Consider the following 27569-nt stretch of genomic DNA (forward strand, 5'->3'; position numbering starts at 1 on the left):
TGACAAGGCGATTTCCGGTTTTTGTTTGTTGCAGCAGAAGTGCTATGGTTTCGCAAAAAAAAAGCAACAACAATAACGCTGTAGATAACAAGCAGCTACATACAACAACAACAATAAAATCAGCAACAACAACAACAACAAGTGATTGTAAACAGGTAATACATGCATACACATACATACATACGTCTGTACATATGTTTGCCTGCAATCCCGCAACCATTGAGGAACGTGCACAATTATGGCATGAATCCCGTTGTGCCACAACCACTGCAGCAACAATAACAACAACAACGGCCACGACGATGGTGAACCCGCTGTAGTAGTAGCAAGCGCAGCACATGCGCAAAAACAATGCAGAGCAGCTGCAATTGCAAGCAACTCTTTCACTGTGGCAACAAACAGCCGGCGTTGTGGTTCTTTTATTTTCAATATTGTTGCTATGGCTTTGCCACTGCGGCAAGTATAAACGACGGTGAAGCGAAACTTCAGCAATCAGCGGCAGTAAAAGGCAGGCAACTGGCAGCAAGTGAGTGTGTGCGATTGTATATATATACATATATATATGTATATACATATGTACAAGTATTTGTGTTGCGCGACTCAAGCATGCGGCATAGGGATGACGGCAGCAAGCAGTTATGTAGATATCGTCTTGCACCTGTGCGCTGTGGCTGGGCGCATGCGTAGGAATGTCATGCAGACAACATACACAACAACAAGTACAAATAGAAAGTAGCTACCCATACATATGCACACATGTTATTTATGTATACAGCAGCGTTGAAAATGCAAATTGTGCAAGGAAATTATAATTTTTTACTTTCCTGCTGACTTTGCAACGCTTTAAGGCGGACTTGCAGCACGCAAAATGCAATCACTTGCCGCAGCGCACACATATGTATGTACCTAGGCACTTTACTTTCATGCACTGCGCTTATTCGTGCGCTATCACTGTTAATACCGTTGCCTAGCGGTTTTGCTTCAGCGCACGCGCTCCGACGCCCAACTTTTTTCGCACTCGACAACAGCCGCGCAGCTTCAGTTAGTTTAACTTTTGCAAGGTACTCTTATTATTATTGGAAAAGTTTACTTTTTTATACGCTGAAATGATCAGCGTGACGAACTGTGTTGATTTAGCCGTGTTCGTCTGTCTGTCTGTATATATGCGAACTAGTCCGTCAGTTTTGGAGCTATCGTTCTGAAATTTTTCACACGTTCATTTCTCAGCAAGAAGTTGCTCATTTGTTCGAACCGCCCATATCAGACTTCTATAGCATTTAGCTGCCATACAAACTGATCGATAAAAATCGAAAAATCGATCGAAAAAAAGTTCTTGTGTAGAAAACTTCTTTATTTAACCAGATATCTTCACGAAATTTTGCACAGATTATTTTCGAAGGTAATGTTACATTCTCCAAATAAATAATTCAGATCGAACCACTATAACATATAGCTGCCATACAAACTGAGCGATAAAAATCAAGTTCCTGTGTAGAAAACTTTTTTGTTGGACCAGATATCTTCACGAAATTTCGCACAGATTATACCACTATAGCATATATCTGTCATACAAACTGCTCGAAAAAAATTAAGTTCTTGTATAGAAATTTTTTTTTTTGTTTAATCTATCGTCACGAAATTTGGCGTGGATTATTGTCTAAGACAATGCTACAATCTCCGTACATATTGTTCAGATCGTACCTTTATAGCATATAACTGCCACACAAAATCCACCTGATCGCACAAAATCCACCTAAAAATGTTTTTATACCCTTTTATGCTATAAGAAATGCCGCTGTGAAGGCTATAATGGCTGCTGCAGCAAATTTTTTTCTAGTTTTGTTATCATTCAGCTGCTTGCTGCCGCTGCGTAGTCTCTTAAACTTTTCATTTGGATTTAGCTAGTTGACGCTCGTGGCTCATGCTGTCTGCAGCTCAGCTTATTATTCTACTTTTTTCTTGCTGCTTCTTCTTTAGTTTTCTGTGCTTTTGCTGTTACATCTGTTGCCTAGTTGCTTTTACGACTGCTGGTCGGTCGACTAGTCGCGCTCTTGTGCGCCGCGACTTGCTAGAAAATTTTCACCGCAATGCTTTTACTAACTTTTGTTGTTGTTTACTGCTGCTGTTAGCACTAACTATGTTATGTTGCCATTGTATTTGCTTGCCTCTTTCGGTCGCTTGCCTTTCCCCTCCTACTTCATCTCTCCCCACCTACTTAATAGTAGCACTATTCTGTTTGTTACTGTTTTCCGCGTCGACTATCTGAAGGTGAATGCACTGAAATCATTTGCACGTCGCATTCGCTGTTTTAAAAAAAAGTAGCAATCAACTTTTGCAGCGTGTTGCATGTATGTATGCATATACGTATGTATGGATTGAATATGTATATTTTTTTTATAGGTCACTCTCTAGTTAGTAGAAGCTTGCACATATTTATTATAATTTTTAAAATTTTTCGTTGTTTGCTCGACACCACGCGCTTGTGTAGCTCCTTTGGGACATTTTTCGGGTCCACTTAGCTTTTGTTCGCACAGGAACTTGGAGCTGGGAACTGGTTACACAAATTGGGTCAACATTCATGTATCGCTTACATACGTGTACTCGGAGTCGTCTGTCACAAAGTGGCGCCAGTCAGTCACTAATTTGAGCCATTCAGTCACTAAGTTGCGCCAGTCAGTCACTAAGTTGCGCCAGTCAGTCACCTACAGCTAGTTAAACATAAACAGTTAGCCGCTGTCACATCCAGCTTCTAGTTTGTGTCAATGTGGCTCACAAAATTTTTATTATGCAAATTTTTTAAACTTCACTACGGCTTTACGGCCCTACGTTTCTCTAGTTAGTGCACGAAAGTTTTTAAGTTTGGAAAACACAATTTACACTACATTCGTTATTTTAGTTGTTGTTGTTTTTTTATTACATTATGTTTATTTTTGTAATTTGCATTTTTATCTCCATTCATTTGAATGTTTGAGAAAATATTTAAAAAAAAAAGAAATTACAAAAACAAAAAAAAGCGCTCGGGAGCACAACGTTTCTACACGACAGCTATAAATACCGTGCTACAACAAAAACACAGCAGCTTTGTGCCAATAGTAAGTTTAAGCCGCCACTCATATAAGAATATCTTCGATATCTTCGCTGCTTCACAATCTACGCAGTCTTTAAGCGCATTTGTTTTTTTTTTTTTGAGTTTTGTTTAACAAAAATCATTTAGTACGTGTAAATATTATAAGTATGTGTTTGTGTGTATACACAATTTTTACTGCCACACTTAACCGTACTTTTTGGTTTTCTATACCAGACACATGCACACACGCGCATTCTTTTCACATTCTCTCCACACTACACTGCACTTTTAGCCAATTTCTAACCATTTGCCAGCGTATGCTTATGTGTGTGTGTATATTTTTACTATCTGCTCTCCGTTTTTTTGTTTTTCTCACTGCTTTCTGTTACCTTCTTTAGCGCTTGTTGTTTTCGAAGCCCACGTACTAGGTATTCCGTTTCGCACAACCTCAACCGACGACAGGTAAACACAGACTGACTTTGGCACTGAACCGATTCTCAGCTACTACTCGCACAATTGGGTAGCCCCGTTGCAGCACCCGCTCCGCTTTTGTCTACGCCATCAGTGCACGAACACCACTACCACTGCTACAACAACAACACTACTAACTACTACTAGCACACAACAACAAAAACAACTAACACCATCTTTGTTGCTCGTAGCTTTGTATGCCCGGCTTCATGATCATCATTGTGTCTGCCTTGGTATTTTGTTATTGTTGTAGCCGTGCGCTCGTAGTTAACAGTTTGGCGCTATTTCAGTTGTGGTTGTTGTTAAAACAATTTTTGTTTAATGGTTGGGCACACCAAAACGGGTAAGAAGAGAAACCGGCAAAAGCCGCTACGGTGTTCCTAGCGGAGCAATGAGGTAGCAGAGATGAATGAATGTGTCAGAGCTTTGAGATTAGCGGTTTTATCGAAGTAATCGGTTTTAGCGAAGTAACTAACAATATTTCTAGAGCTACTATTTAGTAGTCACGTACGCTAAATGGGTTTAAAGCGTTTAAGGCCGTGTGGGCTTTCGCTTCTTAGTTTTACTTAGGAAATAGAGTTATTTTATGTCTACTTGCAAGTCCGAAAAACTCGTTTTTTTTTGTGACTATTTTAAGAGGCATTTCATTTAATAAATAAATATAAAAAATGTGTACATATAAAATTTTATTTACTTTAATAATCGGTGACTCTTTTTGAAAAATTTTGGATTCTCTTGATTCCGTAGACGTTCTTTGGGAAAGCCACCTTAAAAAGTCCTTCTGAAAATTATCTCAAACCCAAAAACAAAATATATTATTTCGATAGATGAATATAGATAATGATCGAAGAACTTTTGGAGAAAAATGGAATATTTTTCGAGTTACATACGGATTCCGAAGGCGCTAAAAACGTAGGCACTACACTGCTGCCCTAATTCCGGCTTTCTCCATGGATGAGAAAAAATTTGTTAGTAATCTTATTATTTATCTCCGAGTAATTACTCAAGCAAATTTGAACAAGTAAGGAAGGGCTAAGTTTGGGTGTAACCGAACTTTTCATACTCTTGCAACATTTAAGGAACAAAGGGGGAAGAACACCTTCAGGTTTTGGCAAAACAATTTATCAAATTAAAGAAATTATCGCCATGATTTCATCCATTTAAGGAGAGAGGGTACAATATTGTTAGAAAGAGACTCTTTCTAAACTTCATTAAGATTTCTTACATATTGACCGATAGATGCTGTCTAAAGTGAATCGAAAATATGTATGTTAGGTATATAGGGGCTAAGGGAAGTGTTGATCTGCTTTTTTATTTTTGGCAGAAGTTATAGTTCGATTTCGACAATTTTTTTGGACGTAAGATGAAATACCTTAAGGCTGCTATTTGTGCAAAGTTTTATTCTGATCACTTTATTGATGTTTTATTTGTATACCGTAAGGTGAAAGATTCATACGGAATTTAATTGTCTTCCGATTTCGCAGTTTTTGCAGTGTCTAATAGAAATGTTTGTCACACACTAAATTGGTTGAAATCGGCCAAGTAGTTCCTGAGATATCGGATTTCACCTAAAGGTGGGCGTTTCTACGCTCATTATACAATTTTTATACCTAATCTTTTTAAGCCTTTTCCTACCATCCTTGTTGTTTAATTAAATGCTCGTGGATTATTTAATCGGTGAGTTACCGTACTTTTAGTAGTTTTCAACATAACCGTTATATGGGGGTGGGCATGGCTATTTTCACAGAGTTTGGAAAAGGTAATAAAATCAATTCTTCTCAGCAAGTTAGGTTGATATATCTACATTAAACCATGTAGCGGTCGGAGCCCACTTTTAAAAATTGTTGTTTTTATAAATTTTAAAAAATAAAATTATTAAGTTCAGCACAAATTCATTAGAAGTGAAGATATTTTGTCTATCTTGAAGATATTTAATAAAACCTATATAAATTTTAATTATAATTTAATTACTTAAAAATACTTTTATTTAACATGATTACATTTTCCTGTTCGAAGTTTAGTAACAAAAAAAATTCGAAAATCATTTCATAAATTTCCATTTTATCAATACCACTAACAGCTGATATGAACCACAACACGTGCATGGGTTAAATAAATTGTGCCACCATTTTAATTTAATATTATTATGCTTTAATTTTAATTGAAGCTTTATAATTAATTATATATATTAATAATAAAAAATAAAACAAATTTTCACAAAGTACGTAGATACTGCGTAACATTTTTGTTGTTTGTAAATAAAAATTAAACTCATATATTAATAAGTATATCTTTTTAAGAAGAAAATGACTTTGCCTTTTAGTAAAAATGTCTGCTGCCTTCAGCAGAACTTCCAGCGATTACCACATTCGTTGCACATGACAAATGTTGTCATAGGTTCATCGGAGGAACGTGTTTGTAATTGATTATATGTGCAGTTACGTTTCTTACATTTACCACATTTAAGCAGATCGGTCTTTGTGCCCTGTACCGTGGCCAACTGAGCGTCATTAATGGCTTCTTTAACGAATTTCTCGCGTAATTTCTTCATTTCATCACTAGCCATTTCTTCGGGTGTCATACGCGCCAATTGTTGTGCCGTAACGGCTCCGCACATATAGTTGCTACGTAATGTGGGATTCTTTGCATCTTTCAAGTTTGCTACGCGCGAACGTACGCGATTTTTGTATTTCATGTCTGTATTTTTAAATTCCATATAAATTGCCTCCTCTAATTCGGTTGCCATATCTTCCGGTTCTGGACAACCTTCCGGCACTTCACCCACCTTAAGCGCATTACATAGCATTTCTCGACACTTTAGGCGTACAGCATCGGTTAAACCGCCAGTACTAGGGAATGATGACTGCACTGGTCGACGCTCGTCTTTCGTCGATGATGATGCATTTGAATTGGATTTTTTCTCTTCGTCACGCTTTTTATCCTTAGATGAGCTAGACGAACTTTTCTCTTTGTCCTTACTAGATGATGATGAATTTGATTTGCTGCTTGATGATGATTTAGACACGTTATTACTAACAGACGACTCTTTGGCGCTGCTGCCACTTGAACCACCCGGCGCGGCAAGAAATCGTTTCCAATTTTTGATTAATGTTTTAGCCAATGCAATCACCTCCTCATCTTTGCTACTCTTACGTAGCTCATTTACAGTCATACCAATGCGTGTTTTGGTTAATATCTCTAAATTAATATTGAGTGTTTGCAAAGCCTTTAGCAAATCCAATGCTTGCTCTTGTCCCTGAAATAAAATACATCCAATTAACACATTTATTATATTTATACACAATTTACAATTTAAATGATTTAACGTTAATACAGGTATATGTATATAGGCATAACTGCGATAGCGCGCGCATTTTAGTTACAGCTCACAGCAAAACTGATGTTTGTAAGCATACACTCCCGGGCGGTAAGAACCGCTTAGCCTAAACAGCACCACTCTCTTTTCGTTACTTACCGTGCCATCATTCGACGTAATCTTCTGCATTTTCTTCTGTATTTTGAACACTTCTTCCTCGACGCTCATTTTTATAAATTATTGTATGTATTTAAAGCAAAAACGTCAACTTTATAATATTTCTCACACAACTTTTCGGTATATTCTCCACTAACCAAGCTGTATTTTTTCCATTAAAATATCCTAGTGATATTGGCTGCGGTTCTGTTGGGCAGAGGAAATTTCGGATGATAAAACTAGCGTTGCCGGACTATAAAGTTTTTCAACAACCAAACGCACGCATATAAATTGTTGTAGGATATATGTATAGCCAATAATAAAAAAAAAAATTATATGATTTTTAATCCAAAATGTTGTATATAATAACTCGCAATCTTGGTTGCATGTGATTACAATACGTGTAGAATTTCAGTGCAGTTAGTTTAGTTATAACTACGTCATAACAGTTTGTCGCTAACTTGTCTGCCTCATTTTTTAATTATTTAATATCATTTCCATAAAAATTCAGCTAAACCGACAAGTAATTTATCTACATTCTCTGATGTTACTCTTGAAAATTTCCCTACCAATTTCCGAACGCATTATTTTGTTGCAACCCTGTATGTAAAGTTTATTCAAACAGCTGGTCTTTATCATTTTCATAGGTATGCTATTTTTTGACCGGTGTCTTGATTCTTTCGTAACTTTGTTTTCTTAAAAATATTTATCAAATAAAAGTACAAGTAACAATATGAATAATTTATTTAAATTGTTGCAAAAGCCGGCCACAACACTTCTTGGTGTGTCACAGTCGATGCCAAAAAGGTTTTACGGTAATTCAATTACTTACAAAATGGCGTTTCCTGCGTGGGTTTTTTAATTTCCTCTATCCTCTAACTGTAGCCGCGCCGCCAAAACGTTTCTATAAGAAAACCTCAGTACTGTATAATGATGGCAAGTATGAAGTTACGCTCGATAGTCGAAAGTTGAAGACACCAAATGGCACATTGTTCACAGTCAAAAGTGAACCGCTAGCAATAGCTGTGGCCACCGAGTTTGATGCACAAAAGGAGCATATTGAACGCTCCAAAATGCACTTGTCTGCATTGTGCTTCACCGCACTAGATAATCCCAATCGGCATACAAAAACGGATATGGTGAATTATATACTCAATTACATTGCGACGGACACTGTACTTTTTCAATATGATGTGAGTATTGTTGCACTATTGTTTAAAGCACAAATATTTAAGTAATATTATAATTTTAGGATGAAAAAGAATTGCATGATTTACAACGCACCGAATGGGATCCCATAATACAATGGTTCAATCAACGGTACGGCACAAATTTAGAAAAAACTATGGTAATGTCGCCACCGAATGTGAGTTCTGACGACAAAGCGCAGGTCTCGAAATACTTGCTGTCGCACAGTGAAGACGTGCTATTTGGTTAGTGCACGTGTGTATCTTTACTAGTTTGTTATGCTTAACATTTTAACTTACAGGTTTTATCTACGCTGTGGACACCTTAAAATCCGTTTTACTTGCATTCGCTGCAATTGATCAGCGGCTTAGTGTTGATAAGGCTGCTGCTTTGTCCCGCCTCGAAGAAGAATATCAGGCGAAATTTTGGGGACGCGTCGAGTGGGCGCACGATCTAAGTCAACAAGAGTTACAAGCGCGCCTAGCAGCCTCTGTGCTCTTTGTGCATCTCAACCGTTCCGAACATTTTGTTAAGGAAAAGTTAATTGTTTAAAAAAATAGTGTTAAAGAATGAAAAAGTATTGTATGTTGTTAACTTAAGTAGCTGAGCGTGCCTGAAAAAAGTTATAATAATAAAATATGAACTCTGCGCAGCAATATACATAATTGGTATATCTCAGCAATATAATGAATATATCGCAGCAGTAAAATATTTCAGCAATCAACTTCGAGTAATTCTATTTTTCTTAGCAAGAAAGTTAACTGTCTAGAATTAATTGCAGTTTGGTGAGTTTGTTTTAAGTTTTTCTTAATTTTTGATTTGACGTGCATACATATATATGTGTTGAAAGTAATTGATATATTTTGTAGATTTTTGGTAAATGTAGTTGCATATTTTCTTTCTATTGGAAATTGTGTAGTAGAAATCATCACATTTCCCAATGCTGTCCAACAATCAGCAAAACTGGATATGACAAACTGGATTGTTGTCCGTCCATGAACAGTCAGCATGACATTTGGCTGTAATAATAACTACCCATTGAATTAAGTCTATTGTTTAGCTTGGACAGCTATAATATAGCAAATTGATCGTTTAAATAAAAAACAATGCGTCTGTGAATGGTATTATTGCTAACCTATTTTACTTGTCGTTTCTTAATTTTGCCTCTAAAATCTTTTCAACTTTCCCACTCCTGATATTAGAGTACAACAACAACAATTTATATTTGCGTATGCTTTCGACTTTATTGAAAAAGAATTGTATTCATAATTTTGCCAATTTATTTTATTTGTCTCATTCCGTGCTCCCCCGTATGCGCGTTATATTTCTTTCCCCCAAACTTCGCTTGCCATATTATTGTTTTTTGTTTGGTTTTTAAATTGCTTATTGCAATATAGCGTTAAATTAATATTATCTTTTATATTTTTTGTTGTTGTATTTGTCTTCAATAATAATTGTATACATTAATTCGGCCTATTGCAGTTGCGATTTGATTTATTTGCAATATTTTTTTTTTTTTTAATATCTTTTGCTCAATAATTATTTTTTTATATTATTTTATTTGAATTTTTGTTTTGATTTTCTTCAATAGTCACTTAAATATGCTAATTATTGAAATTGGTCTTTTAAATAACAATGCGTTCGCTTTTGTCTTTTCTTCAATTTATAACTTTATTTAAACACTAATGTTGCGTATTATAAAAAAATCGTAATTGTTATTGTTTATTGTTTTGGTTATGCCATTTTTTAATTGCTGTTGCCGCATTTGTTTTTTTTTTGTTGCAATAAATATAATTCACGCACGTGTGTATTTACTGTTTGCTAAACTGCATTTATTGCAAGGCGGTCAAAAAGATTTTAAATAAACAACTCATTTACATATATATTAAATATACATATATATATATTTGTAAATATACATACATATATATATTGTATGTACATATTAAAAACAAGGCGAGGTTCTTAAATGATTAATATTTATTTTCAAAAAATGTATTTATTTTGTAATTTCCGTAAGCAATTCGCAACGCGCTTGTTTATTTTTTTAATATACTTTTTGCACGCTACTGTAATATAATGCTAATAAATGTTTTTCTTAATAAAAAAACGTACGCATACAAGCGAATAACATGCATACCAATGCACTATTGCATTTGTTGTATTCTTGTGTGTTGTTGCTTTTTTTCTTGCTGTGCTTAATTTCTCATCGTTGCTTATTGCATTTATGTATTTATTTCTCATGAATTATGCTGACTTTTTATTAATGCTAGTTTTGCTTATTTAAATGTATTCATATATTTTTTCAATATTTTCCACTTCAATTTAATTATTACATATACATTTTTTTTATTGATAAGTAATTATTTTGGCAGAGTTAAGCAATAAAAGCGAGTAGTAACCGGTTACGCGGTAACGAGTGTTTTTTGTTTTTTGCTCTGAGTGTACTTTACTTGTGTCGGGTTGTGTGTGTGTGTAAGTGTTTCTGTGTACGTGTTGGCAACTCTAAACAGCTTTCACTTCAAGACTTTTGCATTTTACTAGATGATTACTAGAATGCATGCGTGTGGTATGTATGGAAATTTGGTAACGTGATTGCGCCTATGGGTTTACGTATGTGTACATACATATAATAGTATAATATTAACATTATCGTATGTACATATGTATGTATCGCTGTTTGCTTGTATGTTTTTATGTATGTAAGCGTGTTTATAGCAGGAAGTATAGCGCTTGACTTAGCATCGAATACTCTTTTCAAAAATATCTTTCATTGCATATTTTGTTTTTATACCTTATTATGCTTTATGTATGTACATATGTATGTTTGAATATATGTATGTATGTATGTACATATGTTTGTATATCAGCCGTGTATATTATTAATAAATAATTATATAAAAATTGTAGAGCGTTTCGTTCAAAGCGTTATAAGTACTGGAATATTATTTTTGCATAGAAATTTCGGGATCTCGAAAAATAAAGTAAAATTTCAATAAACATTTTTATTATATAAGAACAAAAAATAAATTAACAATGAAGTACCTAAATAATTTTTGGGGATTATCACAATAATTTCGGAATTCCATTTCGTAAACTATACAAATTTCATGAAATTTTATTATTAAAACACAGAAAATAACCTAACAATAAAGCTCTGAAACAATTTTTTGGGATTTGAAAATTTCTTCGGGATTATAAAAATTATTTCGAGGTTCCGTTTCGTAAATTATAAAAAATTCATGAAATGGAATTTTTTTTAAGTACAGGCTATAAATTAGCAATTAAGTCTCGAAACTTTTTTCGGGATGGCAAATTTTTTCGGGATTATAAAAATAGTCGGGGTTCCGTAAGTCATAAAAATTTCTTTAATGAAAATTTTTTTCGGGATTATGAAAATTGTTTCGGGACTCCGTTTGGTAAATTACAATAATTTTATGAAACGAAATTTTATTATTTCAGTAGAGAAAATAACTTAACAATAAAGCTCCGAAAAAATTTCGGGATTATAATAATTATTTCGAGGTTCCGTAACTCATAAATTATGGATTAATAGGATTATGAAAATTATTTCGGGATTCCGTTTCGTAAATTATAAAAAATTCATGAAATGGAAATTTTTTTTTAAGTACAGACTACATATTAGCAATAAAGTCTCGAAACTTCTTTCGGGATTGGAAATTTTTTCGGGATTATAAAAGTAATTTCGGTGTTCCGTAAGTCATTAATTATGGATTAATAGGATTATGAAAATTATGTCGGGATTCCGTTTTGTAAATGATAAAAATTTCATGAAATGGAAATTCAATTATTTAAGTACAAAAAATAAATAAAAATTCGTGTCCTGAAACTATTTTTCTTTAAAAAAAGTGTCCATAATTCTAGAAAACGTGTAACTAAACGCTCTACAATCCTCTCAAAACAAGTATTGTACATTTTTGACTATTTTACTATCAACACTTTTTTAGGTACGTGATTAAATATGAAGATGAGCACTACGTAAGGTAGTGTGGTAGTGATAATGTAAGAAAACTCAGGTTGGGGTTATGTGGGTACAAGGGTATGCCCGTAAGGTACTACAGTTGAGTGGGATACAAATTACTAAAAATATTCAACAACTTTAAGTACATCTGTATATGATTATTAACAAAAAAAATTCACTAAAGAATTTACTAGCTTAAATTCAAAGTACAGTGTGCACTCGGTAACACGAATCAGAAGCTCAAATGTCATGAATTGTACGTGAGTTCGCCTTATTAAATATTTTTTCTTACTTTCTTAAACATAAAGTAAAAGTAAATAATATTTTTTCTATAATTAGGATTCCAGTAAGCGAACATATCAGATTTCTTATACAAAAAAAAAATCATCGCTTACTCTGAACACACATATGTAAGACGAATGTGTTTGTGTTTGTATTTATATAACTAGTTTTTGATATGCTATTTAATAAAGTACTAGTGACGAGTTCAACCAGAAATTTCCATTAAGCATATGCTTGTTTACAATTTAGATATTCATAATTAAAATATTTTTAAAGTTATTTTTTGTAATTTACAATTAATTTAATTTAAAATTATGTGTTCATAATATGTTTGCAGGCTTCTCGGAAGCTAAAATAATTGGTTCATTTTCTTTTGATTTTCATATCTATTCTATATTATTAATATTTTATTTAACTCAGGCAGTCAGATCAAATGTCCTTGAGGAGTGAGCAATAAAGTTTAATATTTATTTATAACAAAATTGCTTCACATGATACGTTTTTTTCCAAAACGAAATAAAAAATTTAAAGAAATTTTCAGTCTCGAAACTTCGGGATCCCGTAAAAATTTAAGCGTTTACCTGAGAACTTTTATAAATGTTACCTATTTTTGCCTGTTTTTTTTTTTTAAATAATAGGTTAAACATAATAAAGAGTCCCGAAATTTCGGGACCCGAAAAAATGTAAGCGAGTTTGTATTTCTTCGAGTTTGTATTTGAGAGTTTTTAGAAATTTTAACTACATTGTACCTGAAAAAAGTAATTGGTTAAATAAAAGAAGAAATCCCGAAATTTCGAAATAGTCAAAATTTCTTCACTTTAACTTACTTTTTCGGTTTTTATCTTTAACCGAATGAAATATGGCAAAATCATGTTACGAATCCAGACATAATCCAGGTCATAACTTGTACCCGAATTGACATGTGTTCAAAAGTCATGCATTTTTTTGACTTTTTCCATAAATTTTTTAAATGTTTTAAATTAGATATCGCAAATTTTCGGGATCTCGTTAAAATAAAAGTATGACTTTTTGCTTATTTACAATGTGTTTTTAAAATTAAAAAAACTACGCAAAATTTTCAGAAATCCCGAAATTTCGGGATTCACCTTTTTTTAATTTTTCGGGATTTACTTACGAAAATGTAATAAAAAATGTCAGTATCTCTCATTGCGGAATTCTACCCGAATTAAGTACAAAAATCAAGCAGCTTTTAAACTTTTTCGTTAATTTTTTTAAACCTTTCAAATTAGATATCGCAAATTTACGCGATTCCGTTAAAATATAAGTATGACTTTTTTCTTTAATTACATGTAGTAAATTGTAATAAAAATTCTGAAAAGCCGAAACGTCGGGACTAATATTTTTCGAAATTTCCGGGATCCACTTTCGATAATATAATAAAAGAGTTCTGCTATCCCGATATTTCGAGATTTACTGTTTCGAGTTTTTCGGGATAAAATTTCAAAAATGTAATATAAAAAATATTAAAATCTTTCATTTAAGAATTATCCCCAATGAAAAAAATGTTTAACTATTTTATATTATTTTTAAACAACCTAAATCTGTTTAGAACACGCCACAATAATTTACTGCTCTTTCACTTAAACTTATCAATCTCACTCTTTTTTCTAAAAGAATTCACTACAATATTTTCTTAAAATTTTATGCTCACTCCAATGATCTGATCCGCCTCTATACCAATAATTTATTTTATATAATTTTAATTAAAATTTTCACAACGCAAATTTCCTCTCGAATTAGTTCCAACGTACCCATTTTACATCTAAATGTTTCATTCAAATTTAAAAAAAGCATACTTTAAGGAGCAACAAGCAGCCGGCATACATTTTCAATAGCATTTTTTCATGTCCTAGGCTAAACACTTTTCGTTTGGATAATTCCAGCAAAGTAAATCGAATTGTGCTTGCGGATTTATGTTCGTTGAAATTTCTGATGTGTGTGGTTGTTGTAAAATTATTTATTTAAATTTATATATGTACATATGTATTTTTCAAGTTTATAAGTATGTCTTTTTGCCGACAATGTCTTTTGGTTTTAAGCTCTTTTTATATATGCTTTTTTGAACAACGCCATTGCTATAGCCTTTAGCGTACAGTTAACAGTTGAAATTTTTTGTAGATCTAGTTTTAGGCGCATATCATATACATTCATATCTGGTTATATATTTATAGCGTAATATTTTAGCCTCTATCTCGTGCCGCGGATTTGCTGCTTATCTGCTTCCAACATTGTTTTTTTTTTTAATATTGCACATTTTTTCAACAGTTTTTACAGTTTTTAGTTTTAGTTTATGTATTTCCTAAAGTTTCTTCTTTGTCTTCTAATATTTATATAATATTATTACTATTTTATTTCATTAAATACATAGTTTATTGTACTACAAGTAAGTGAGAAGTCTGATTACGAGTACGAGTATTTGAAAAATGTTTATGAGTATGAATCGAGCTGGATTTTGCACCTTAAGTACAGTGGGCATACGACATTCTGTTCGTTTAAGTTTTGATTCAACTACATGTTTAACTGTTCATATTTTTGTTTGTATGTATTTCTAAATTTGTGTGTACGTGAAATGAACTCGTGGAATTTTGAAGACCTTTAGGCTTTGTTGGCGCTAGCAGAAATGTTTAAATTAGCTTGAAATTTTTTGTATGGCATAAGCGCCTAAAAGTATGAATTCGGAATGCCGTTATTTATATTTATATACATATTTTATAACTATCAGACACTTAAAATTGTACTAAATGAAGCAACCATTTATAAACTTTTGAAAATTAATTACGATATCTCGTTTTACCAACATGTTTTACAATTTTACATAATCGGGATCCCGTTACTTAAAGTTGTATAGCTAATACATATCATCACAAATGCCGAAATTTTTTTTTAAACGTTGGTATAAGGAAAAATGCCATTCAAAATTTTTAAAATCCCGTAAATTTATTTCGGGATCTCGTTATTTAAAGTTGGAAATTTAATTCGTATCAACGCGGTTGCTAATAATTATATTTGTCGGCGCAATAGTTGAAAAATATTGTAAAATCCCGAAAATTAATTTCGGGATCCCGTTTATTAAAGTTGTATATTTAATGTGTACAACAACATTTGCTTACAATTTTATTAGTAGTTGAAAAAATTTAAAAATTTGCAGAAGTTCGAAAACTAATTTCGGGATTCCGTTTTGATAACAAACCGATTTTTTTAAATTTAAATTCTGAGCTCATAAAACATTATAAAATTAAGTCTTAATATTAAAATTTATACTAAAAAAGTTTTCGATATTTTTACACTTCATCCTAAAAGTATGCGACACAGAATTGTCAAATTTCACCTAAGCTATTTTATCGAAATTCTCAAATAAAGCATATATCACGAATTCGTGTTTCTTTCATTGTTTCTTTCAATAATAGGCTTATTCTTAGACTCAGGATCCCGTCAGTATAGAGATATTTCAACAGATTAAAAAAGATATAACTCCAGTTACTAAAAAATTTTATTATTGCATGCAATAAAAATTGAAAATTTATAGAATCCTGAAAAATAATTTCGGGATTCCGAATTACTCTGAGATCACTCTAGGTACTAAAATATTATTAGTTTTTGTAACAGAGTTTATGTATTAACAATTTGTAGAATCTCGAAAAATAATTTCGGGATCCCGGTTTTGAAAACGATGCTTTATCGAAAAATGTAAGTCTTTAACCAACAATCCATAGTAAAATTCCCGGTTTTGAAAACGATGCTTTATCGAAAAATGTAAATCTTTCACCAACAATCCATAGTAAAATTCATTCAGGAAAGCTTCACTTGCCTATGATTTAACATTTTTACACTTTCATGGTTATACGCCAAAAGGTATGCAACACATAAATTTAAATTTCTCAGCTAAGCGCCAGCTTACACCGATTCCCAATATTCCACTTGTATATTTACAATTTATATTTCCTATTATATGCTTTCTTTTGCTGGTTTTGCTCAGCTTTTTAGCATTTCAGGTCCATTTTATATATAGTAAGCCCTCATTTACGCTCTCAGCATACTACTTCACTCAATAACCTTAGTGTATTTTGGTGTTTTACCTAATATATTTTTTATTTTTTTTATAAGTATTTTTAGTTAAGCTTATTAGTAATTTTTTCTAAAGAGTATTTCCGCTTAAAAAGGACTTTATGAGAAAGAAAAAACAATGAGAATGGAAAATAAGAGCGACAAAAGTACATTCTTTTTCTTCTTCATGTTACTAATACCTTCAATATTTTGTCTTACTGTTCTTTCATTGTTAAGTATTTGTGTGTGGCCTGTGGGTGTCTGCTCCTGTTTTGCGCTCGAGTACCGGGTAACGAGTTTTGAGTTTAAATTACAACATTGCTCTTAAATTTCTTAAACATATAGTTTCTTAGTTTTGTTTTAAGTTTAGTGAGTGATCATGTTTTTGAAAGTGGTTTTGCTTTCTGTTTTATGTAATTGCTTAATTTTTCTTAGCTAGCGTTTCTCTTTTTGGGTTTTTTGCTTTCTAAAGTTCTATATTTGTTTTTGCTACAATGCGCTCCACTAGACTTGCGTATCCATGAGGCTGGTATAGGTTTCCTCAGCGAATTTCGGTGTTATGAAGTCGTCATAGTAGTTGATGAAGATCTCTTTATACTCATCCGGTATGTATTCGAGCGCTTGTAACATCTGCATCAATTCCTTATCGCCACATTTATAATTGCTTAGCGCCATGATGTCCCAAAAATAGGACATATGCTGTATATATTCTATGCTAAAGACACCACATTGTGCAGCTACAATATTGAGAGCGTTACGCATAATCGAGCCCAGCTTATTGAATTCCCAATCGTCGAGCGGTTTGTGACCCTCTGTTGCGGAAGTTTTCATATTTTGTTAGAGAGATAGTGTGTCGAGTTGAGTGTAAGTCGTTTTTGGCAGCGCATTATTAGTGAGAGCAATAGTTGGGATTCGAGAGCGTTAAAAATTACGTTTTCGAGAGTGGTCAGCAAGAGTTGTATAGAGTTTAGTTGAAATTAGTTCGTTAAGTTCGTGCGCAGTTATAAAATGTGTAAATGTAAGCAAAAGAGAGTAAAGAAAATATGTGGTTTTTATTAGTAAAGCTCTGAAAATATACATACAATTCGTTTTTAAAAAGAATTTATATAAATACATGCTTCGTTTATTGCTTTTCTTCTATGTTAATGTATTTTGTGTCGAGTTTAGTTCTAAATGCTTAATTTTACTCTGTAAAAATTTTACCTTTTGAGACTTATTATACTTGTAGAGTGTTTAATGTTTCTAGAGCAAGCAAAAATTTCAATATATTATTCTAATACTGTGCTTATAATATAATTTATGCTAGCTAGAATCTTACTAAGTTCAAATACTATGAATCTCTCGATATTTACTACTACAATTTAGCACCAAAAGGTTTTTGTATCCTTAGCAGAGAATATCAAATTTACTACGAAGAATGTAACACCTAAGCCGTGTAAAGTATATAGGTATAGTATAAATGATCAGCGTGATGAATTGATTTGCTTTAGTCATGTCCGTCTGTCTGTATATATGCCAACTAGACCCTACACTTTTGAGATATCGATCTGGAATTTTGCACACGTTCTTTTCTCACCAAGAACCTGATTATTGGCTGCCCCCTCTCGATATCGGACCACCATGAGATATAGCTGCCGATAACAATCATGTCCTTGTATGTATAGCTTTTTATTTGACGTTATATCTTCCCGAAATATGGCATATATTATTGCCCAAAGCTGTGCTACAATTTCCGAACAAATTTTTCAGATCGGCACACTATATCATATAGTTGCCGTTCAAACATCCGATCAAAATCAAGATAAATATATTTTTTCCTTACTAAGTCACGATTACGTTTTCAGAATAAGTTATATGAGTACATGTAGTTGCTGTTAGAAATGTACCATCCTAAAGTATTATCGTTTCTGTGCATAAAAAATATATAATCAGCCTTATCGTAAATTCGTGTGAACGCCATTTCCAAGGAAAATTCCTACATATTTGGTTTTCCTATCATGAACTACACATGTGAAATATCTCCCATATTCGAAAACTTGATTAATCGCTAATTTGTCCGATTCTATAATATACAAATAATTTTCTATATATCGTATGTATTTTGGGGGTTAGGTTGTACACTTGTACCATAGTAACTACTCCTTTCAAGGGCTGAGTTCATGCAAAAGAGGGATTCTTTATATACTATATGATACATACGTTTGAAATATAATATCTATTTATCTTTTAAAAATTATTACAAACAAAAATATTCTTTTTAATTATTTAAAATTTTTTTTTATCGAAATATTTGTTGTTTATGTTTAAATTATTCGCTGACACCGTAGTAATTATAAGAAAACTTTATATACATATAAAACTTAAAAAAAAATGTATTTAACTTTTTTTTTTACTTTTTCAAAGAAATACTAATTTCGACAATTGAAGTTATTTGTTGAGAAGATATGTAATAAAATAAATTATAAGAAAAATATTTAATAAAAAAATCTTGCTGTTTATTGTTTTTTTATGTTAGCGATCAATTTATAAGTACTTTGAATAATTTTGTTCAAAAAAACCAAAAAAACAACTTTACAAAGTTTAAAAAAAAATTAGTAAACCTTTTTTCATGCAAAATATATTGATATTAAAAATTTTGGAAGAACTTTTATTATTTTATTTTAAATAAAACAAATTTTTTATGCATATATAAAAAAAAAATTGTTAAAGAAAGTTTAACAACAATATTGTTGTTAAAACTTTTTTTATGAAATCAAAATGATATCAAAAATTTAAAAAGAAATATTATGGTATTTGAAATAATTAAAATTTTGTGAAAAATATTGTTGTTAAAACTTTTTTTTACGAAAAATAAATTGATATCAAGAATTTTGAAAAAAAAATTTATTATGTTATTTGAAGTACTTAAAATTTAGTGAATTTGTTATAAAAAAGTTTAATAAAGGAATTGTTGCAAATATTTGTTTACTGAAAATAAATAATAAATTTTGCATTGTATTTCATTATAGTTAATAAATTTTATTTTGAAAATTAAATTTTTACAGAAAAGGTTAAATGAAAAAATGTTAATGAATAATAGCTCAAAAATTTTGGAACGAAATTTGAAAAAAAAATTATTTTATTTATTTAAATTCAATATTAATAAAATTTTGTTGAAACAGAACTTTATTACAACAAAAAATTGAAAAGCTTTTTAATAAAAAAAAAATACGTGTGGTGCTCGCGGACTGCCGCGGTGAAGCTATTGCATAGCATTTTTTTATCAACTTATGTAATTATAATTATATATTTACTTTTTAAGCAGTATTTTTTTTTTCTTTGATATTAATTCAAGTTATACTTTTTGAGCGTGTTGACCGATATGAAAACAAATTGTTTTCTTTTATTAAATAAATGGGAAGTTAATATGCTTTAAAATATTTGTATTATCTTACAATACATGTAGGTAGGGCTTCTTATCATTGAAACTTTAGGTTTATGGTAACTGAAATAAGAAACATAAGTTTAGGACTTTATATCGTCGTTTTTGAAATAAAAAAATAAAAATAAAAATACCGCGTCAATGGTGGTTCCATAGTTTGTTGTGGATTCTTGTGGATCATTATTCATTTTTAAATAAATTTTTTCCGAAACAAAAATTGTCAATCGCTCTGATTTTATCAGTGAAGTTGATGTTGAAATCGCCAGCCAAGATAAGTAAAAATTTATTACCATTGATAATCCGATTGAAATACATAATTTCAATTGTATTGTTCAATTCAAACGAAATACTATTCCAAAAAAATAATAATGTTACTAATATTATGACTCCGAATATTGAATAATTATTGTTTTTGTTAATTAAATAGTTTTTGAATTCCATATTTTTATTGGCCATTAAAAAAATTGTACCTTAAATATTATTATTTTTGAATCACCCTGCTCTTCAATTGATTTGTTCCGCTTGAAATATGCGAAAATATGCCTAAAAGTAGCCAAACATTTTGGGCATGCTTTGTGATCATGTCAGGCTTACCACCGTTACAGAATTTTTCGATTCGCTCACCGCGCTCAAGGCGATAAAAGCTATGCAATAGCTTAAAATAAAATTGGAATTAAAATTCTGGAAAATTATTGTTATTTTATTTTATAAATAAAATTATAATATCTGTAATAAATATGTAAATTGTGGTATTAATAAATTAATATCTTTATTTAATGAAAAATTAACTATAATGAAATACGTTTTTATCTAAAATTTTGTTAATAAAGCTTAAAAATATTAACTAGGATAATTGTAATAAAATTTTCTTTATTACTTGCTTTTATTTGGTTCTATAAGTTTTTAATTTTTTTATTTATTTGTTTATATAAATATTTATATATTTTTTATTTTATTATATAATAGATTTATAAAATTTTGTTTATTATTATACTTAATTTTTAGAAAGTACTTTTATATAAAAAAGTCACAAATTTTGTTTTAAAAATCTAGCGTTCCAACATTTTGCGCCAATCTTTGCTGAAGTTTAGTTTTTACTTGTTTGAAGAACTCGGGCGCCTCGAAATTCTACATACTATACTATTTAATGAACATATATGTACATATATATATATATATATATATATAAGCTAATTACGTAATGCATAAAAACACTTCCTAGAAACTAATTAAAGACATTCGACTAGCTTTTGGACCTACTAAATGATATACTACAGTTATTACAGTAGTTCAAAATAATATTCATACGCAAATGTGTATGAATGTGTGTATTTATATATACGAGTATGTATGTATTTATGAATACATATTTAATAGTAATGTACATATTTATTTAATGATAATGTTATTTTTTTATATTAATGCGTTGTATGTGTGTAAGTGTGTATGTGTGTTAAATTTAATATTGATATGATTATTGCTAGTTTTTACTGTAACTGATGTATATGTACAACGTACCTCGATGCATCAATAAACACTGCTCGACTAGTTGGCGCGCCAAAGCGACTTTGCACTCGTTCATTTCAACGAGTTGCGTATCGGCTCGCTCAACGGCCGCGTACAACTTACAACGCATCTCAACCGAATCGCAATCGCTCAGCGCCGCATTGAAGGTCCAAAACCACTCCAGCTTTTGCGTTTCGTCGCAGGCGCTGCACACCAACAGATCGGCGCCCTCGTTGTTTGGGTGTGTATAATATGGACTGCGCCACCAGCGTAAATTGCTCGTGTATTTCAAATCGCTGGCGTTCGGTGTGAATATTTGCATGCATTTGGGATTATCACAGCGATAGCGATGAAATTTATGCTGCAAAATTTTTGTTGTTGTTTTTTTTTCTATCTTACAAATTTTCATAACATTTCTTTCATATACATACGTTGTAGGAATGCTTGTGGGAGTTAGTATGTTGGTATGTGTGTTTAAAGTATGTGAAGTAAGCATAAAGCGAAAATATTTTGGTGCAAGTGTTGTTGTTGTTTTATTTTTTAATAGAACTTTTTTCTTGGTAGTATGCAGTGCAAAAGACAAGCAAGTCAGTGTGGCAAGCGAAGCGATGTGTGTTAGAGCAAAGGACATGTATGAATCTATTGCATTTAAAAACAAATTTTTTGAAAAAATTTGACAACATTTTTTTATTTTGAAGTTGAAAAATGGTGAAAAATTTCTTATAACTTTGTGTAGCAGACAGGCAAGTGACAATGACAGACAATTCGTAATTGAAACGTCAGAAATTGGACACAGACCAGTGACATGACAAAACGTAGCGAAGAAACTGATTAAAAATTTATAAAAATTGCAAGAAACAAATGTGTGTTTGGAACATATGATGTTCTGTCTCATGCAGAAGTTAGACCTTGACATATACGAATACAGCTTTTTAATACAGTGAAATTTACAAATTACTGCTTTTTTCAAAACTGTTCCTATCTATGAACAGCTCTCACAAATATGCCATTTTCTTCATGACCTTAAAAATAAATTTTGACTTGAGTTAACTTCTTTCGCTGTCTTTTTGAATTCTGGAGGTTTAAGGTTTTGAACTCTAGATGCCAGCAGTGTTATTGTCGAAAATATCTTCCTTGGTCTCCATATAAAGCATATTCACTTCCAGAACGTCAAATTGCGTAAAACCTTGACCACTTTCCGTTGGAACAGCCCATAGAGAGGGCGAGTGTTATTCCGCGCTACACCGATCAGGCAAATCACCTTTCTATATTCAAATATTCATGTAAAATATTGAGCTAGTATATATAGTGTAGAGTACTAGTCATGCCATGAATTTTGATTTCCGTTCAAATTAGTAGTGTAGGTTGATCACTGAATACTGTGACAAATTTATAAGAAATAACTAAGTCAGTTTAAAGCTAAACCTCGTGAGTACCGACTCGAGCTCGTAATTAACCTCATTTCACATAAGTTTCAGTTATCTACAAACTTTCGTCAAAAATGAATTTCTTATCTAAATAAATCATAGTAACAACCCCTGTATATCTACTCATTTAAATTACAAAGGATTATGTGGTTTGTCTGATCATGGTTCGCACAGAGATTCGGCTATTAGCCTAGAAGGTTGACAGCACTAAATTTTAGACTCTTTGTCACTCATTTCTGAAAAATTTCAACAATGCAACAACTACAACTTGGTTAAAAGTGGACCCAATTAGCAAATTCTGTAAAGCGTGTAGTAATCTTGATCTGTTGATTCATTACTTTTCATCAGCGGAGACTCACAAATATATTTATGCTGATCTCGTTCTAAAAAAAAAAAAGCTTCAATATCCTTTAGTTAAAATCGTTGATGAATGAGAAAGTTGGAAATGAGTTCTGCTTTCAATTAGAGAATTACAACTAGAAGGCTGCTGGCCTGCGAATCTCGCTGCAGAATAACAAAGAATTATGAAGATGTACTAAGTATTTTAAGATAACCAATTGCACCTATTTGAAGTTAAAACCATAAAAAACGTTAACTTCGGCTGCAACGAAGCTATAATACTTTCGCAGGTGCATTTCTTATAGCATAAAAAGGTATCAAAAGCTATTTATTTTGATCGGTCAGTTTCATATGTTACAGTAGTCTGATCTGATTTATACGGAGACTGTAACGTTGCCCTGGGCGGTAATCTGTGTCAAATTTCGTGAAGACACCATATGAAATAAAACAGTTTTCCATACAAGAACGTGAGTTTGACCGATCACTTTGTATGACAGCTATATCCTATAGTCGTCTAATAACGGCGGTTCCGAAAAATGAGGAGAAAAGATCGTGGGAAAAATTCCAGATCAATATCTCAAAAACTGAGGACAGACAGACAGATGGATATGGCTAAATCGACTTAGCCCGTTACGCTGATCCTTTATATATATACTATTGCGACGTTTCCTTCTAGTTTTTATAAACTTCATATGCCCTGTTTCAGGATATTAAAAGTTTGAAACCTACAACCTGTAAAATACTTTTTTGTTGGACCAAACGATTTTAGGGCCAGTAAGTATTGTATGGTAACGGAAATGCGTATAATGGTTAGCTGGTATAAAAAAACACATATATGAAGCTATAGTAGTAGTATATAGTATATAGGGTCCAATTTTTATAAATAAAAGGTTCAAGGAATTTCTACGTCGATTTCAAGATTATCACTTATTTATTAAGCCTTACAATTTCGGACAAGACTTATTCCTCATTTCGAAATCAGATTTTCAACACTCAACTTTATTGATTCTGTTTACATTTTGGTACGGATTGATTTGATTTTTCTTGTTACACATTACAAGATAATCCGAAGATATATTTTTGAATCAATTGGTACGGTAAATTGATGAAGGAAACATAGGACTTAACCTAGAACTTGTATGATTTTTTATCTAACCAGAACAGTAAAACTGAATGAGTTATTGGGTAGTTTTTCTTATGGGAGAGCATTTAAAATGTACAAGTATATAAACCTTTTGCTTTCGAACTTGCTGTTGGAGTCAAGATCAAACTTAGAAATTCATCGACATAAAAATAGTTAGTTATTTTTAAATTAAAAATCAAAGCTTTTCAATAGCTATCCATTTAAGTCGGTAATACGCTCAAAGGGTGGAGGTGCCGTAACCTTGCTACACATATTGCAGGGAAAAATATTTAGATCCGCATGGTAATGACAAAAGTTGAGGGTCTTCTCAGCGAATGTGAAATCATTTCCACACTAATCAAGAAATATATTTTAGAATTTGGAGTAGTTTAGTCATGATTTACCGTGATTAACTTATCTAATTGAGTAGCAAATCCTTTAGGTGGTAAAATTTTTTTGAAAGCTTTGTATATGATTAGCATAGAGTGGTCCTAAGCAAGTTCTTCATTTTCTCTTCTCTTTATCTTTACAATATAGTGGTAATACAATCAACGTTCTATGCGATATACATAATTTTTTGTGAAGCCTTGAGCTGTTCAAATCCACCATAACCTAACTTTTCAAGAACATGTTGTGAACTTAACGGTCTTTTGTTAATTTTTTATACCTTGAACAGATTATATTAAGTTTGCCATAAAGTTTCTAACATCCAGATGGCTACTTCGGTGACTCTATAAAAAATATATAGTATATGAATTATCAGCGTGACGCGCTTATTCAATTTAGCCATATCCGTCTATCTGTCTCTATATACGCAAACTAATTACCCAGTTTTTAAGATATCGGTGTGAAATTTTGCACACATCATTTTCTTCGCAAGAGGCTGCTTATTATAGAAACCTTTTGAAAGGCGTTATAGCTTTGTTGAAGCGGAAGTTAATGTTTTGTTTGTTTTTTATTTTATTTTTGGTAAGCTTTTTGTATTCTTAAAGGTAAATGGACACTATGGCAGTTATTCTTTTTCTCTTCTTCTGAACTTTCCCAATATAGTGCTAATATTAAGTATTTTCTGTATGTTATAACTTTATGTGAAGCCTTGAGTATACCGAATCCAACATAACCATAATTTTCGAGATCATGCTATTGATTTAAAGGTGCTTTATTATTTTGGGAAGGTTTGGCCTTTTCCTTTTTCATTCTTTTTTCCTTCTTACATAGAAAATTTTTTTTTTAATATTGGACCAAAAATTTTGTTAAAAAAAAAAAATTATGTTCGAAAAAATTTTTTTTCCAAAAAAAAAAATGTTATTTATATATTTTTATATTTTTTAAATATTTGCGAAAAACATAGGCCACACAATAAAATCCACAAATAAGTGTAAAAATATATATAATTTACAAAAACATATACAATAGAGGCTTGAATGCCGTTAAGCGCCTAAAACTATGTAAACATTGAAATATCTAATGAACACGAGCACACATGTCTGCATAAATGACTATATATAAGTATGTATATATATATGGAAAAATCCAAAAACACGGAAGAAACTAGGCAAACATACACACACATACATACATATATACACATATATAGATATATAGTATATAGTAGAAGACTAGGCAAACAAATGCACAGACCCACCGAGTACTAAACACAAACAACAAAACAAAACGAATGAAAACACGAAGAAGAAAGAATTCAATAACAACATCAAGAGCAAACACACCCACATTGAGCCAATGGAAAGTGGAATTAACTATAATCGCTACTATTGCATACGCACAAACAACCAAACAAAAAACAACAACAACGCATCACATACATATTTACACATACATGTATGCTAGTATGAATGGATGTATGTAGAGACTATACACACTTAGGCCACTACTTTGGCTGAAGAACGTAAACATTTAAGAACAACAACAACAACAGCAATTAAAAAAGTAGTATAATATATAGGAACTAGAATGTGGTATGTGTATGTGTATATGTGTTCACATGTGTAAGTTGATATATGAATTATGTGCATTTGTTGTTGTTGTCAAGCGAGTGTCATAATATTGTATAATCAACAACGCTTAAGTTGCACACTTACAAAATCCTCATCCGGATATGGACGAAAACACTTTTCGCACTTGCAGTCAATGCCGCGCGCCTTGAGGTTTTGCCTCCGTGTCTCGTACAACGATTGTCGATAATCACCAGCGTAAACGAAACAGTTACCAATGCAAGCGCCCAACAAGATGTCACATGTAGCATAAGCGGTCACCTGACGCCCGGAGTGTTTACGATACACTTGACCGGCGCATGATTGCCGACATAGGCTCAACGTTTGCGGATAGACGGCGTAAGCGACGCACTCCACATCGCCGGCCAACAAATGCAATTGTCCCTGCCGCATGTGTTTTACCGCCGACCATAGGCTGAATTCGTGTAGCGGCGACAGTATGTGCGGATCTGCGGGCAACACAAAGGACGGGCAGTGCGTGAGATGTTTGTGCCTCAGTTGGCCGATATGACGCAATAGCAGCGCGGCCGAGAGTAGGATCCATTCGCTGCGCGTCAATTTCGTTGTGGCGGGCATCATGAGATCGAGGTGCTCGAAAAAGTCCGTGCATTCAGCCAAATAGATGGCTAGTATGTGTGCGGCAATGGCGAGTGAAACAGTTGTCTCGGTGTCGATTTTATCGAGGTGCGCTTCGAGGCGCAACAGCGCCGAATATGGTATGTCCGTGCGTTCGGTGAGTATGCCATTGAAGGCGTTCCACATTTTGTTGACCGTCGGTCGTTTGCGACAATGCGGCATCACCTGCGGCAAGCCGGTGATGAGCATGCGAAAGGCGAGCTGCAGTAGGCGCGGTTTGGCGAACGCGTCGCCGAATTCTTCGAACAGCTCAATCTGGTGGGCGAAGCATTCGAGCACGTGTATGGATGAGTGTTGAGCGCGACATTTACGCGAACAATAAACGGATGTGCGATTCGAACAGTAGTCGCATGGAAATGGTATGAATTGTGTGATGGCGCAATTGTCGCAAATGCGCGCCTGTCCGCTGGACACAAAGATGGCGGCTTCCTCGCTGAAGATCGGCATGTGGCGCACAATGTCTGTGGTGGCGCGCAAGTAGGCGCGACGTGTCGTTGTAATCGCGTTCGACGTGTCTGACCAGGCGCTGTACAGACGGCAAGGTAGAAGTTGCAGCAACGAAAGCGAATAAAAAT

General features: G+C 32.5%; 4 protein-coding genes across 8 annotated transcripts in view; 1 reads left to right on the forward strand and 3 right to left on the reverse strand.

Moving 5' to 3' along the window:
* Positions 1-3582, reverse strand: part of ck (myosin-VIIa ck) — a 63007-nt gene extending 59425 nt beyond the window's left edge. For 2 of the 3 annotated variants that reach the window (XM_036359751.2, XM_036359750.2), the window contains exon 1: positions 3457-3553. The gene's annotated coding sequence lies outside the window, so the exon portion shown is untranslated. Of the gene's footprint in view, positions 1-3456 lie in introns of all 3 variants that reach the window. The other variant, XM_014233864.3, reaches the window with a different exon arrangement.
* A 2084-nt stretch (positions 3583-5666) lies between these two features.
* Positions 5667-7199, reverse strand: TfIIS (RNA polymerase II elongation factor). Of its 2 annotated transcripts, none has more exons than XM_014233854.3 (2): positions 7014-7199; positions 5667-6794 (listed from the first exon to the last, which is right to left on the reverse strand). In XM_014233854.3, exons 1-2 carry the CDS (start codon positions 7080-7082, stop codon positions 5880-5882), a joined length of 984 nt encoding a protein of 327 aa, XP_014089329.1. In that variant the 5' UTR covers positions 7083-7199; the 3' UTR covers positions 5667-5879. The 2 variants fall into 2 exon arrangements, with proteins under 2 accessions (XP_014089329.1, XP_014089332.1); XM_014233857.3 differs by lacking the exon at positions 7014-7199 and adding an exon at positions 6873-6892.
* Positions 7200-7649: 450 nt separating this feature from the next.
* Positions 7650-8863, forward strand: l(2)k14505 (ATP synthase mitochondrial F1 complex assembly factor 2 homolog l(2)k14505). The gene is made up of 4 exons (XM_014233858.3): positions 7650-7825; positions 7896-8203; positions 8263-8443; positions 8500-8863. The coding sequence occupies exons 1-4, from the start codon at positions 7744-7746 to the stop codon at positions 8748-8750; spliced, it is 822 nt and encodes a 273-aa protein (XP_014089333.2). The 5' UTR covers positions 7650-7743; the 3' UTR covers positions 8751-8863.
* Positions 8864-13069: 4206 nt separating this feature from the next.
* dao (down and out) overlaps positions 13070-27569 on the reverse strand; it is a 32671-nt gene continuing 18171 nt past the window's right edge. Inside the window, exons 4-6 of one of the 2 annotated variants that reach the window (XM_070107121.1) lie at positions 26446-27520; positions 21467-21815; positions 13070-17339 (exon numbers count right to left, since the gene is read on the reverse strand). In XM_070107121.1, the coding sequence (XP_069963222.1) occupies positions 17032-17339; positions 21467-21815; positions 26446-27520 (1732 nt within the window). In that variant the 3' untranslated portion in view covers positions 13070-17031. The remainder of the gene's footprint in view (positions 17340-21466; positions 21816-26445; positions 27521-27569) is intronic. The other variant, XM_070107122.1, reaches the window with a different exon arrangement.

The sequence above is a fragment of the Bactrocera oleae genome, chromosome 3 (assembly GCF_042242935.1).
Source record: "Bactrocera oleae isolate idBacOlea1 chromosome 3, idBacOlea1, whole genome shotgun sequence".
Lineage (NCBI taxonomy): Eukaryota > Metazoa > Arthropoda > Insecta > Diptera > Tephritidae > Bactrocera > Bactrocera oleae.

What these genes read in the sequence shown, in the direction of transcription:
- TfIIS (XM_014233854.3), bottom strand. Translation starts at nt 7,082, where the DNA reads ATGAGCGTCGAGGAAGAAGTGTTCAAAATACAGAAGAAAATGCAGAAG. An exon ending in TTACGTCGAATGATGGCACG is followed by an intron (nt 6,795 to 7,013) that starts GTAAGTAACGAA and finishes ATTTTATTTCAG; the next exon opens with GGACAAGAGCAAGCATTGGA.